The sequence below is a fragment of the Chiloscyllium plagiosum genome, unplaced genomic scaffold (genome assembly GCF_037043375.1).
Source record: "Chiloscyllium plagiosum isolate Xiang-an unplaced genomic scaffold, Cpla_swu_hap1 HiC_scaffold_21, whole genome shotgun sequence".
NCBI lineage: Eukaryota > Metazoa > Chordata > Chondrichthyes > Orectolobiformes > Hemiscylliidae > Chiloscyllium > Chiloscyllium plagiosum.
Window position 1 is genome coordinate 15,337,417 of NW_028270159.1, and position 15,654 is coordinate 15,353,070.

Here is a 15,654-nt window from a genome sequence, read left to right on the forward strand (position 1 = left end):
ACCCTTTGGTCCAACTTGTCCATGCTGACCAGGTTTTCCAAACTAAACCAGTCTGATTGTGAAGAAGGAGGGCAGAAATCTCAGAGGGCAAGTTAAGGATAGCGACTGGAAGAGTAAGCAGAGGAGAATGCAGCCATCGAGAGAGAGGATAGCCAGCATTGGAAGATGGTGATTTTAAAGCAAAGCCGTGAGATTCCCTACGTAGAGCGGTTCTTCAAATTTAGATAATCATTACTTATTAAATGCTTCGCTTTTTTGGTGGTAGCCTGCAGAAGTCTCTTTGAGGGATTTCCATGTAGGGCACATTTTCCAGAATACAGCTGGTCCTCACCTTCCACTCCACCAAGCACCGAATACAATATATCATCCTCAGCTATTTCCGCCACCTACAAACAGACCCACCACTAGAGATATATTTCCCTCCCTACCTCTATCAGCATTCTGCAGAGACCATTCCCTCTGCGAGTTCTTTGTTAGTTCCATGCACCCCACCAACCCACCATCCACTCCCAGCACCTTCCCTTGCCACCGCAGAAAGTGTAAACCTGCGCCCACACCTCCCCTTCACCTCCGTCCAAGACCCCAAAGGATCCTTCCACATAAAGCAGAGATTTTCCTGCACTTCCACACACATCATCTATTGGGTCTGTTGCTCCCAATGTGGTCTCCCCTACATTGGGAAGACAAGATGCTAACTTGCGGAACATTTCAGCGAACATCTCTGGGACACAAGCACTAAACAACCCCACCACCCTGTTGCTGAACACTTCAATTCCCCTCCCACTCTGCCAAGGTCATGCAAGTCCTGGGCCTCCTCCACCACCAGATTCTAGCCACCCGACGCCAAGAGGAAGAATGCCTCATCTTCCGCCTTGGGACCCTCCAACCACATGGGATCAATACTGATTTCAGCAGTTTCCTCATCTCCCCTCCCCCCACCTCATCCCAGATCTAACCCTCCAACTTGTAATCATCCTCTTAGTCTGTAGTACCTGTCCATCTTCATTCCTACCTATCCACTCCACCTTCCGCTCCAACTTATCACCATCAACCCCAACCTATCACATTCCCAGTTACCTTCCCCCCAACCCCACCCCCATCCCATTTATCTCTCAGCCCCTTTGTGCCTCCCCCAGTTGCTGATTAAGAGCTTATGCTCGAAACGTTGATTCTCCTGCTCCTCGGATGATGCCTGACTGGCTGTGCTTTTCCAGCACCACAAGTTTTGACTTCAAAAGTGATCTCCAGCATCTGCAGTCCTCAATTTCTCCCCCACAGCTGGTGCCACCAAAACAATTTTATAAAGGGTCCTAAATAGTAATTAGACTCTTCATTTGCATATACAAAACATCCAATGCTGATTTCAAGTGTGGGGTTTGCTTGACACCTTGTTTTCCTTCACTAGTATGTTTTGGACAGAAGGCTAAGTACTTTTAGCATTAATCTTACTCCACTCCCACAGCATTAGTCTCAGGTCCTATAACAATGCAATACAAATAAGGTTATAACACATCCTGTTCAGCTTGTACTATAATAACTCCAAAATCACACAAAGATAATTGACAAGAAAGGCCCACCAGCCTATTTAACATAGTCTTGATGCCTTATATATCACAATACTGTACTTATCTACCCAGCTGTGTAATCTCCTGGAAGATGAGAAAAATCCAGTTACAAATCGCAAACTCTTAAGTGATGGTAAAGTAGTCTAAAGGATCACAGAGGTGTTGTGTATATTAGAGGAAAGGTATCCCTCTGCTGGCCATGAGTTCATCCACTCAAACACCATATTGGAAGCTTAACCAATTAATTCTCCCAACAGCATCAAATAGGTTTTTGATATCTACACACATTCTGTGATCAAAGTCTTGTTGCTATATTTTTAGTCAGAATTTTCAGTCAACCTTTCCTGTTATGAAGTCCTGAGTGCACAATTCTAATGTGAACAGCTACTATAAACATTGCACGCTGTAATTACAGCAGCCTACTGCATCTCCTACTTTTTCAACCTGGACTGCAGAGAAACTGTTGTGGGCAATATCAACTGAACTGTAGAAACCAAAGAATTCTATCACTGAAGTATGTTTGAATATCTTCACACGATTATCCCTCTTCGGCCAAAGTCTATATTTGGTTTTGAATCTGTGACAGCAATTCCACAGAAGATTTACAACTACATAAATAAAACAATAAGCTAGAAAACACATTTCATGGCTGTCGATGTTAAGCATTTTGAGGTACTTTTTCACCTTTTTCAATCCTATTTCAAACTATTGTTGAGAACTCCGCATCATGGAATGCATCTGAAATCTATCCCAAGTGCATTGTCACCATACTTATTAGAATAAGTGGGCGGCACGGTGGCACAGTGGTTAGCACTGCTGCCTCACAGCGCCTGAGACCTGGGTTCAATTCCTGCCTCAGGCGACTGACTGTGTGGAGTTTGCACATTCTCCCCGTGTCTGCGTGGGTTTCCTCCGGGTGCTCCGGTTTCCTCCCACAGTCCAAAGATGTGCAGGGTCAGGTGAATTGGCCATGCTAAATTGCCCGTAGTGTTAGGTAAGGGGTAAATGTAGGGGTATGGGTGGGTTTCGCTTCGGCGGGTCGGTGTGGACTTGTTGGGCCGAAGGGCCTGTTTCCACACTGTAATCTAATCTAATCTAATTGTTCATCATCTGTTGGTGAGCAATGCCAGAGGCATATTTACAATGGTACATTTACAATAATGCATCTACTTTTATTTAAAAATGCACCAATGACTTCCACCTTGAAGAAATAATTCCATCAGGACCCACACACCCACTTTGACAGATGGAACTTCAGTTTTGATATGTCGTGCAAGGAAGAAACCATTGCTACCTCTTCAAACCTCCTTGGCTCTGCCTCAGAATAGGCCCGATGCATTATGAAGCATCTCCACTTACCAGGAACCCAGTACCTCAGGGAAATAGAATGCTGGCTTGGTATATTGTGAATACAACAGGACACCTACTTCCATGCTGAGCTTCAATGGCAAGTACGAAGCCCCACTGACATGCTTCCACAAGGTAGCTCAAAAATCTTTAATGTTCTATCGAAAAGCAACAGGTAGAAATCAGCCTCAAAACTCTGAAAGGAAATGTCAATCTGTAACTCACTCATTGAATCAACACTCACGATTGTAATGTTCACCCTTTTTTGCGGATTCAGAGGCCAGACCTGTACCATCTCAGTTAGCTCTTCTTACTTACCTGGGACTGCTTCAGTTGGATGAGTTGCAGGACATCCTTCGTCAGTTGATAGTCCTTTGCCCGGGCATCAGTAAAAACATAGATAAAAGAACTAGGTTGGGATACTTCGAGCGCTTGCTTAATTGCTCCCATACTCATCTCCGGGCAGTCCCCGCCACCCTGCAAATAAAGAGGATAAAATCAGATCCATCAATACTGCAATTGTTTCTCTTGATCCCAGCTACTTACTTGATATGCAGTGTCTGAATGAAGAGAAATCAAACAACATCTTCACCCAATACCAAACACAGAAAATACTTTCTTGCAGTGGCCAATATTCAAGATAAAGAAACCTTCTCAGATAGGCCAAAGAGATAATAGATTCAGAGCCTAACAATAGTAGCCCAATTCCCACCTAGATAACAGATGACACATTAGTGCAAGGGTCCAGCAACCAGTGTTCTTTTAATATCTTATTCACAGTTCCCAAACTTATCCAGTTGGATTGTGTGAACACAAAAGAAGCCTAAACAAAATAGTCAAGTAACAGCTGTGTTTTTGTTGTACAAATAAAAAGCTGATCATTATACTACACTTTATGGATTCGTCTAATTATTTCAGTGAGAAACACCTCTATTCTAAATACAGTAGCGCCTCGACATACGAACGATCCCGTTCATGTACAAATCGGTTTCTGAACAGGACTGTACGTAACATTTTGCTTCAACATATGTACGAAATTCAAGGTACGAACAAAGGTCCGAACGCCTGTGTGCGACCACGTGGTTTCATTGTTCTGCTTTGCTACGCGCTTGTTGAACGCAAAAGCTCTCGGGCCCCACGTGATCTCATTCAGTTCGTCTTTGGCGCGTGCGCCGTGAACAGCCGTCCAAGCATTCCTACGCTATCCGAACAATGGGAAAAATTGATTCGGTTCGCAAACTTTTCGGTTCGTGAACCGGGTCCCGGAACGGATTAAGTTCATAAGTCAAGGCGCTACTGTAAACCTGTTTGAGTAGTATAGCTGCATAATGATCCCAGAAACATCCTGCAAACATCACTACACTCTTCACACTATTTGGTCTGTGTCTCCTCAGCCAACAGAAGACAAATTTTATGTCACCAGTGCCTAGACCTCTGTGATTCTCTTTCTGCATGACCACCTCCCTCCCACTCTTGAAAAGTTTTATTCAAGTAACAGTTTTCCGAAATTACAAATCCCTTTCTCACCATCAAAATTTGACTCCAGTTTCTCACTACCTCCTTAATCCACTTGGTTAGAGTTTTGGACACATCCTTTGTATTTTCAATGGCTCCTCCCTAACCTTCCAGTCGTAAAATCCTCAAATCTCTGCAGTCCTTCAATTCTGGCCCCTTGCACATCCCTCATCATTGGGAGGCTACGTTCTATGTTCTTGAATTCTTTCCCTAAAGCTCTACACCTTTAAATGGTTTGGTGTCATAATTTTCATGACTGGAAATGTTGAGATGAGGTTGAGATGTAGAAAGGAGCCCATCTGCACCGTTGTGTTTGTGCTGACCCTCTGAAGAAAGCAATTGACTCAGTGTCCCTTCCACCTTCTCCCTGTAGCTAAGCAAACCTTATCTCTTCAGATAATGAGATTCTCTTTCCAAGGCAAAGACTGAATCTGCCTCTCAGGCATTCCAGATCCTGAATAACTATACTAAGCAATGCAGAAGGCAGGATTTTGCAGGCCTGTTAATGGCAAGCCCAGGCACCACAGTAATGCTGAGTTTGGTACTAATTACTTTAAGTAAGACATCTGCTCCTATCTCAGGAGAAAGTCCTGCCAATTGGATAGCCAGCAGCTCTGCAGTCCCAGAAATACAAGGTGAGAGTGTTAGCCATAGCTGGCTTTACAGGCAATTCTGACATAGAAGAACCCAAACTCAGGCAAGGCTGACCAGAGTGGGGACAGTGCTGGGGAAAGACACGACCGAGAGACCAGAGGGTGAAATGAAAATGGAGAAAACACAGGGGCGTCAAAGACTAGTTTCCTCATATTGTTTGCCCACACCTGTGCCAAAGATCAAGGCCACAGGCCATAGATGTGACACAGTCACCAATAAATCGAACTCCGTGAAATCTCTGTCCCAGAGATGGTGAGCATGTCCAATTTGAACTCAGATGAAGTGATCACAAGAAAATTGTAAATGTATTTAAGGGGAAACTAGATAAGCATATGAGGGCAAAGGAATATAAGGAAATGCAGAAGTACAATGGGAGGAGAATTGTGTGGCTTGTTTCTGCACTGAAAATTTTAAATAATGATGCACAATTCCCATTCTCTGCTAAGTTGACCGAGTGTAGGTGGGTAATAATAGTCACTGGACTTCATTCCCAAGACTCATAATGAGCGTCCAGTGACTGAGGGAAAGCAAAATACTGCAGCTGACGGAAATTTGAAACAAACATGGATGATGCCAGAGAAACTCAGCAGGTCTGGCAACATGTTTGGAGAAACAAATAAAGTTTATATTTCAAGAATGGTATGATTCTTCTTCAAAACTGGTTATTAGGCTAATAGAGAATATTTAAAGACTCTACTTAAAGAAAAAGAAAGCATCAATATTATTGAAGCACATCTAACTGTGGGCTATAGCTACCATGAGGTATTCTAATACTATGTGAAGTGGCCTCACTTCCTGTGATGCTGCACACTTTTGATTACCACAACAGTTAGAATTAACCCTTTATACTATACAAGCTGCACAACATCCTGACTTGGAACTATATCACTGTTTCTTCATTATAACTGTGTCAAAATGCTGCAAATCACTCCCTAACCAACAACACCGCAACTCTTACATCCTATGAATGTAGTAGAAAAGCACAACAATTGATTTGAAAGGATTGGGGTATCAGTGGTTGTGCAGGGTGAAGATTTAGCATGTGGTGGAAAACTTGTTGCAATCTATAAATCAAAGAAGGGAAACTAAACACCTCGAACATTTTCAGCTAATCAGGGAAAGCCAGCATGGATTCATGACAGGCAGGTTATATCTGACAAACTTCAATGATTTTTTTGAAGAAGTGACTAAGAAAGTGGCCTGGAGAATGTCTATGGATGTTGTTTATATAGACTTCCAGAAGGCATTTGATACAGCGTCATATAAGAGCCTATTAATTTCAGCAGAGGCCCACTGAATTGAGGGCAAATTACTGACAAGACTGGGAAATTGATTGAGGTAGCAAGCAACAGAAAAATAGGGATAATGGCTCGGTACTCAATTTGGCAGGATGTGAGCAGTTGACCCACAATTATTCACATTATTTATTAATGATTTGGATAATGGCATAGAAAATCATAAATTAAATTTGCTGATGAGACAAAATTAGGCACCATTGCACACAGTGCAGATAATAGAATAAAATTTAAAAGGGACATTGATGGGTAAAACTGTGGCAGATGGAGTTCAAAGTAAGCAAGTACAAGGTTTCCCATATTCTACTTTCTGGATAGTGTGAAGTTAAATACTGTGGATATTCAAAGAAACTTGGGGATTCGGGCACATAGGTTTTTACAATTTCACTAACAGGTGCATAAAATAATTAAGATGGTAAATGGAATGTAGGTCCTTATATCTAGAGGACTGGCATGTAAGGATGCAAAAGATGCAGCTATAAAAATCCTGGAGTATTTTGAGAAGATCTGGGCACCACACCTGAGGAAGAATACATTGGCCACGGAGGGAGTACAACATAGGTTTACAAGAATGATACCTGGACTTCAGGGATTAAGTTATGTGGAGCGATTACACAAATTAGGGTTGTTATCTATAGAATTTAAAAGTCTTCAAGATATTAACAGGAGAAGACAGAGCAGATAAACTATTTCTGTTGGTTGGGGATTTTAATACTAGGGGCATGGTAAAAACATTAGGACTATACCATTCAGGAGAGACGTTGCTAAGCATTTCCATGAACAAAGGGTGATAGAGGGTTGCAACTCACTTCCACAAATGACAGTTGATATTAGATCAGTTGTTAATTTAAAACTGAGATAGATAAAATTTTGTTCAGCAAAAGTATTAAGGGAATTAGGCCACAGATCAGCATTATCTCATCAAATGGTGGAGCAGGCTCAAGCACCAAATGGCCTGCTCCCATTCCTATATTTCTAGTATTGTTATTTTTGTTCTGTTAAAAGCGTCAAGTCACCATCACATCAGGCCAATGATTTTTGGCAAATGGAGGAACAGACTTAATGGCATTAACACACCAATTACTATAAATAACATGAGCATAACCCAGCATGAGCAAAACTAATGTAGTGTACAAAATCCCATGCAAGGACTGCACAAAACACTATATAGGACAAACAGGAAGACAGCTAACGATCCGCATCCATGAACATCAACTAGCCATGAAACGCCACGACCAGCTATCCTTAGTAGCCACACACGCAGATGACAAGCAACATGAATTCGACTGGGACAACACTACCATTATAGGGCAAGCCAAACAAAGAACAACCAGGGAATTCCTAGAAGCATGGCACTCATCCACAAACTCCATCAACAAACACATCGACCTGGACCCAATATACCGGCCACTACAGCGGACAGCTGAAACTGACAACCGGAAGCGGCAGGGACAGGCCACTATAAATGCCGGAGGAAACACCACAGAAGCGCTTCACAGGAGGCTCCTAAGCACTGAGGATGTCACTTAGACAGGACACGAAACGTTTGCAACAAAAATTTCCAGCTCGGCGAACAGAACAGAACAACTATAAATAACACCTAGAAATTTCCAAATGTAGGAAATCTGCAATTTCATGATTAAGGTGATTTGAAGCAACAGAACCAGTCTTTAACAAACTTCACAACTGGAGTCCAACTCTTAAGTTTGCACAAGACTTTGGCTAGACTGAGAACCTATACTGGGGAAACTTTACTGATTAAGGGTATAACATCAGTTCCAGTTTCTTATGCGAAGCAGCTGGTTCAGTTACCACTGATTGTAGTAAAAGGCTCTGACCCAAGCCAGATGGGGCAAAATTGGTGAGAGAGATTCACCTAGATTGGCTCAACATTTTTTAATGAGAAAGTCAGTGCCTGAGTGAGATCCTAATTAAATAACCAGAAGTCTTTCTACTCTACGAAGTACCAAAACACAGTAAAATATAAGAAAAAAAAGCTATATAAAAAAAAGCTACAATAGTAGCAATAGTAGCAAAAAAAAGCAATAGTAAGCAGACCCGTATTTATACAGGATTTTTCATCTCAAAGGCACCCGAACCAACAGACATTATCCTCATGGCTAGACAAAGGCCCTAGATAATATGGCCAATATATTCGCATCGATATAGCTCAAAAAGGGCCGCCATGTTCTATAAAACAATTCAATTTTTTGGTGCACCATATTCGTAAGGAAGTCCAGGGAAATGTGTTCCACAACTATCCTGTACCAATTCGAGAGTCCTGGGGGACTTTCCGGTACCCAGCTTACTAAGATGTTTTTCCTTGCACAAAAGGAGAGGATAGTAAACAGTTTCTTCCCATGTGCATCTAGAGAAAGAAAATTTGAAAAACCCAAAATCCAACCCAAGATCTTTGCCAAGGCATTCACTACATTGTGCCAATATCAGCAGATCTTATGGCATGTCCGCCAAAAATGAATGAGAATACTAACTTCTATTTTACACTTAGGGCACATTGGGGACACTCCTATCTTAAACTTTGCAAGCCGCTCTGGTGCTATATGGGCCCATGAAGTATCTTCAATTGAATAGCTTGAGTCCTATTAAGATAGATATCTTACTGGCATTTTCCCAGATGTCCTCCCACATCTCCGAGGAGATTTCCATCCCCAATTCTTGAGTCCAGGATTTATACAGTCATTCCATGTTCTTCGACACATTATTACCTTGCGAGTGATGGAGAGTACTGACCGAGGAGGCATCCACTGGCTGAAGCACTCCATGCTCCATATCCGATTTATAAGGATTGGCCATCAATGTGGTTTTTTTTGTATGAAGTCTCATACTTGTAAATATCCAAAGAAGTCCTTGCTAGGTAACCCGAACTTCTGACACAACTGTTCGAAAGATATCATGACCTCCCCATGAATAGATCTCCCAAGCAGCAGATTCCTCTGGACTCCCAAAGTTTAAAGTCAGCGTCTGTCAAGCCTGGCTGAAATCCCAACATTTCCACCATAGGAGTGAAGGGGGAGGTTTTTTGAAGATTACCTTCATCCTGTTGGATCATCCTCCAAGCTTTGCTGTATTTAGGACAATTGGTCTTTTACAATGACAGTTCTCATCTTATCCATAAACAATAGGTTGAAGAGGGGGCATTTTTACCTGGGAAGCCTCAATATCCAATACTTTTCTTGTGGGAGCTACAATTTATCTAATTTGATAAGGGGCCGTCTATGATGCCAAACAAAGGAACTGAGCCAACCATAAAGCCTACGCAGCGCTTGCCTCAGCAATATCAAAGGAAGCATTCTCATAGGCTATAATAGGCAAGGGAGAACATATATCTTGACCAGAGCTATTGTCCCCAACTAGGATATCGGGAGATCTTCCCAGCCTCATTTTCTGTAACAGATTAGATTAGATTCCCTACAGTGTGGAAACAGGCCCTTTGGCCCAACCAGCCCACACCGACCCTCTGAAGAGTAACCCACCCAGACCCATTTCCCTCTGACTAATGCACCTAACACTATGGGCAATTTAGCATGGCCAATTCACCTGACCTGCACATCTTTGGACTGTGGGAGGAAACTGGAGCACCCGGAGGAAACCCACACAGATACAGGAAGAATGTGCAAACTCTACACAGACAGTCGCCCAAGGCTGGAATTGAACCTGGGACCCTGGTGCTGTGAGGCAGCAGTGCTAACCATTGAATCACCGTGCTGCAGATGCACATAGTTAGCTTTGTGCTGGGGTAATAAAAATGCCTAAGTCGAGAAAACCTCCCTGCGACCACCGAAGGGGGAAGCGGGTTCCATCCACAAAGTTGGATATGCTGGTAAGACCTCCCACCAACATGGCTTCTGTTTTCATAAAATTAGCTTTGTACCCTGAAAACGAACCAAATAAATTAATCACTTGTATTAAGTGGAGCACAGATGTCATTGTCAAAGAAAAGAAGGACATCATCCGCAAACAATAATTTTATGCTTGCCTGATCCTACCTTGGTGACCGTTATATTGGGGTCCATCCGAGAGCTTCTGCCAGCGGTTCGATCACTAGTGTAAATAATAGTGGCAAGAGAGGGCACCCTTTCATGTCATTATATAGCACTGCGACCCATTTGGTTAAAAACCTCTCCAAGGCCAATCCGCCCCATGATATAAAAAAGGTATGGCCATTCCACCCAATCGAATGCTTTTTCTGCATCTAGGGAGATGACCAAGCCTGGTATTGCTCTTGGCTGGCGTACTTGTACCATATTTAGTACTCTTCTAATATTATTAGTAGATCTGCAATGCTTAATAAACCCCGTCTGATCCACTTTTATGATAAATGGCAATACCCTCTCCAGTCTTAATGCCAGCATTTTCGACAGGATTTGAAAGTCCACGTTCAGTAAGGATATAGGGGCTTTCCCTTGACGATGAGAGAGGTATTTGCTTCTCTCAAGGAGGGAGGGAGACTACCTTGACTAAATGAATAGTTGTACATGCCTATAAGTGGTCTGGCCAGTTCATCTATAAACTCTTTGTAGAACCCAGTCTGAAATCCATCTGGCCCGGGCGCTTTACCGCTCTGGAGCTGCCTCACCGCCTCCTGCACTTCCGGAGTTGTCAGGGAGGTATTCAAAAATCACCTGCTCCAAGGTTACACCCGAGAGGTCCAGGTTCTTAAAAAAGGACTCCATCTTCCTCGCTACATCCTCACAACCCCCCGACTGATACAGCTCAAACAGAACTTTCTAAATGCTGCATTGATCTTTTTAGGATCACAAGTCAAAGTACCAGCACTCTCTCTAATAGATGTAATAGATTGGGGAGCCTTCTTCTTTCTGGCAAGGTATGCTAGATACCTGCCCGGCTTATCACCATACTCAAATAGTCTCTGCTTCTCAAATAGATGTAATTTAGTTATGGAAGGCCTATCAACAAACGCTGACTCCACTGCCTTCAGGCAAGCATCGAGCAAACATTGTTGTTCTCCCCTCTGTCATTTCCGGGTTGCAGAATATGCGATAATCAAGCCCCGCACATAGGCTTTGGCAGTCTCCCACATCACCCGATGGGTTGCTGGCCGTACCTAAGTGGAAAGCGCATCTGTTACGAATTTAAAAGGATGTGCCGGGGGGCAATATACATTCAAAATCCCATATCCCTCTCCATACATTAGAGCTTTAAGTTGCCCGGACTCATCCTTTATTTGACTTAACATTTGAAATGTAAGGTTCTTCCAGATAAGATTGGGCACTCCTCTACTTTGAGTTGAAAGATGAGAAGAATACCTGGCCAAATCCTCCCTGCTGAAGCTTCAAATGCTCTTTGTCAGTTAGGTGTGTTTCATGTAAAAGGGCTCCAACGGCCTTCTCCTTTTTTAAGATTTGACAGTATCTTTTTCCTTTAAATTGGAGAGTGACTCCCTTTAACATTCCAGGTGCCCCATTTAAACGAATGACTAGCCATGATCGTTCAGGAAAATCCGAGACCCTCCCAGGAGGAGGAACCCCCTCTGTGGGGATTTTAAACAAATGGCAAACCACTTTTCGCAACTGGATAAATACCCAATTTCTCGCACGGAGGATTTGGATGCAAAGCTGGCAGGGGAGCTATCCTTCACAAAGATGGACATGAGCCATGCATATTTGCAATTGCGGTGAGGAGAAGATTCTCAGATGTATGCTCCAATTAACATCCATAAGGGTTTGTACCAATATATCAGAATGTCACTTTGAGAATTGTCAGCCTGTGCAATTTTTCAGTGAAAGATTTTGCAAGATCCACCCCATTTATCTCGATGACGTGCTAATAATAGAGAAAACCAATAAGGAGCACTTAGAGAACTTGGACATAATCCTTAGATGTTTCTCCCACACGGGCTTATGCCTAACAAAAATGTGTGTACCAGGCACCCCAACTGACCTACTTGGGTTACAGAGTCAACACCAGCTGGTTACATCTGTTGGAAGATAAAGTGAGGGCAATCAAAAGTGCCCCGGCTTCCATATCTGCATCAGAATTTACGTCCTTTCTTCAGCTGGTGAATTATTACGGGATGTTCATACACTACCCAGCCTCTATCCTGGCACCTTTGCATCAACACCAAAGCAAAGGTCAGCCTTGGAAATGATTGCGTAGCCAAGCCATAGTTTTCAGGGAAGTGAAGAAACAGCTAGCATCTTCTAAGGTGCTTTAACACTATGATCTTAAGTGAGATCTGGTATTGACGTGTGATGGCTACCCGTGAGGCATCAGGGTAGTATTAGCTCATGGTTGGCCCAATACAGAGGAAGTCCCAATAACATATGCATCAGGACTTTGATTAAGGCATAGCGCAACTACGTCCAGATAGGGAAGGAATGTTTGGCGGTCATATTTGGAGTCAGGAAGTTCCACCAATGTCCTTATGATTATAAATTTGTAATAATAATGGACTACAAACCCCTATGGACAATGTAGTGCCGCCCATAGCATCGGACCAAATTTAACAGTGAACTATAATACTAATTATAGATTGGAACACAATCTGGGAGGCCAAGTAGTGATGCAGATGCATTTGCTGCCACCCCCTGATGAAACGGCATCAGGAATGCCAGTGCTGGACACCAGTCTCTGCCAAGCAAGAGAGACCGTTTACTACAGGGGACAATGTTTGATGTAGGAACAACGGAAATGGTCCTGCATGGGTAAGAGGCTTGGTCAACACAAGGTCAGGACCAGTGATGCACAAAGTTTTTGTAGGAACAAATACATGGACCATATGAAAGGCACAAACTTGGTGTGGGAGCAAAACATTCCTTGTTACAGTTGGAAAGGCTTTCAGAACCCATGTATACACCCTCTCCATTAAGTTTTGAAGCTATCTTATAATCTGAGATGGATAATGCGGATCTTGCTGCATCGTTGCCTTTGCCACTGAAAAAAGAGCATGAATTCCTCCAAAGATGCTCCAGGTACAAGAGGTGAGCTCCTGTACATTACATGCCACCCGTATCTAACATAGAGTCGGAGGAATCTGACCTGATGCTAAAACGCTCCAGGACATGCTAAAACAGAAAAGACCAGAGGGGGAGGGATGTAGAGATTGCAACTAGGTCAACCTCATAGAATATGAGTTCCCTGACTGACCAGATTAACAGTTCCAATCAGGGAGCTCTGCCTGAAAGATATAAACAGGAATGTCAGAGGTTCTGTTCACTCTTAAGAGCTGGCTTTGAGGAAGCTGGAGCAGTGTCAAGGACTTTCCATGTGTTAATAAAGGGTAACTTGGTGGTGGGATACTAACCTCTGTGGAGTTATTTCAGCCCCTCTGGCTAATTTGCCATAATTTGGTGGAAATGTGGTGGAAGCAGGTTCAATTGTGGGCATTGAATGATTATTTGGATAGAAATGGTGTGCGGGGATGTAGGGAAAAGGCAGAAGATTGGCTCTACATAATTGAACTGGTATGATAGGCTAAATGGCCTCCTTTAGTCAATTCTGTGATTTAGTCATTGTTAATATTTTTGAGAATCATTCTTTCCTTATTTCCTTCTTCAGATATTGTACATTGCAGCCAATTAAATATTTCTGAAAGTATGATCACTGTCCCATAATGACTTGAAACAACCTGAGTCTTGAAAGGTAGAATATACATTTCCTTACCCTGATTACTACAGGTCATAGGTTGGATTTGACTTTCATCCAAACTTTTCTTGGCTTGTAGCAAAGTACCTTATTACTTGTTTCATTTGAAACAATTGATTTGATTTGAATTATTGTCACATGTACTGAGATACATTGAATAGTACTGTTTTGCATGATATTCAGGCAAATCATGCCTTATATCAATACATCAGGGTAATAGAGCAGAATGCAGAATACAGTTGGTTCAGCAATAAGATGTGTTTCTTCCACATGAAGTGGCTTTAAGTGGAGAATTTAGACCGTCATTTGAAGAATGCAAACTTTCCTTACCTCTATTGGCTAGAACACAATTCTGGCTCTATTAGTTTACATGGCGCAGCTATTACACGATTTTCTTATAATGTGAAATCGCATGAGAACGGACCTATCGATTATATCAGAACCAAATGTATAGTGTTACAGCTATTGAGCAAGTGCAGAGAAAAATCATGGCACAGACTGAGACATTGGTGGGCATGGATATAGTGGCATCCATCCCATAGGACCAATTGTGTAACCCATTTATTGATCTCAACTGCTCACCAAATAATCTCTGCAGTGAGTAGAGAATCACTTTCCATGCAAGTGGTTTTTATTTCAGCCTTTAGTTCAGTCCCCTTCTATTCCATCAACAACTTACAGAATGTTTATGGGCCATCTGATCCGAGGCTACAATGACCCTGATGTGTTCATAAGACTTATAAACTCTAAGGAGTCCAGTTAGATATGTAGCTTACATTCCATAGTGGTTCAACGATAGAAAAATCAAATTTTCACTGTGCAATCCCATTAGAATACAAACAGGTTACGGCAGTTCATCATCTCTTGAAGACAGTACTTGGATGCCACAAATTTGCCTTGCTTGTAATTACTAGGGAAATAACAAATTCTAAGCTCCTTTGTGGGCTTGGTTCATGGGTGAACCACTTGGTGTAAGGTTTACCAATACGGATGGCAATTAGATCCTCCCTATATGTAGAGTTACCTGACCTCAGTTAAATGCTGCAGGAGACCTTAGTATCCATGTGTTAGTGAGTGAGTGGAAAATCAGTCTGAATGCCTGCCTATTGTAAAGTTAGAGACAAATAAACTGCAAACGCTGGAATCCAAGGTAGGCAAGCAGGAGGCTGGAAGAACACAGTAAGCCAGGCACCATCAGGAAGTGGCGAAGTCAATGTTTCGGGTGTAAAATCTAAAGAAGGGTTACACCCGAAACATTGACTTCTCCACCTCTTGATGCTGCCTGGCTTGCTCTGTTCTTCCAGCCTCCTGCTTGTCTACCCATTATAAAGTGGCAGGTGTGGACTTTGGTAAGGAAAGGATCAATTATGATTCTGATATATTTGACAGCAGAATAATCTGCTAACGTAGCCTGCGTTTAAGATGAAGGGTATCAACATAATATATCCCAATATAAATGAACATAGTCAGAAGACAAGAATAAAAATGCAAAAGGTGTAAAAGTTCAATCACTCCCCATCTCATAGTGGGTCATTTAGGTAAAACTATGTTTATCAAATCTTAATCCACTGATGGAGTCACTGAAAACAAACAAAGTAGATAATTTACACACAACAAGATTCCCCAGCAACACGGTGAGATGAATTTTCAGT

The 15,654-nt window shown here is 42.4% G+C and overlaps 1 protein-coding gene across 1 annotated transcript in view; it reads right to left on the reverse strand.

Moving 5' to 3' along the window:
- Window positions 1-15,654, reverse strand: part of LOC122564614 (hemicentin-1-like) — a 421,032-nt gene that overhangs the window by 361,273 nt on the left and 44,105 nt on the right. Inside the window, exon 3 of the mRNA XM_087998302.1 lies at window positions 3,231-3,389. Coding sequence (XP_087854428.1) covers window positions 3,231-3,389 — 159 coding nt within the window. The remainder of the gene's footprint in view (window positions 1-3,230; window positions 3,390-15,654) is intronic.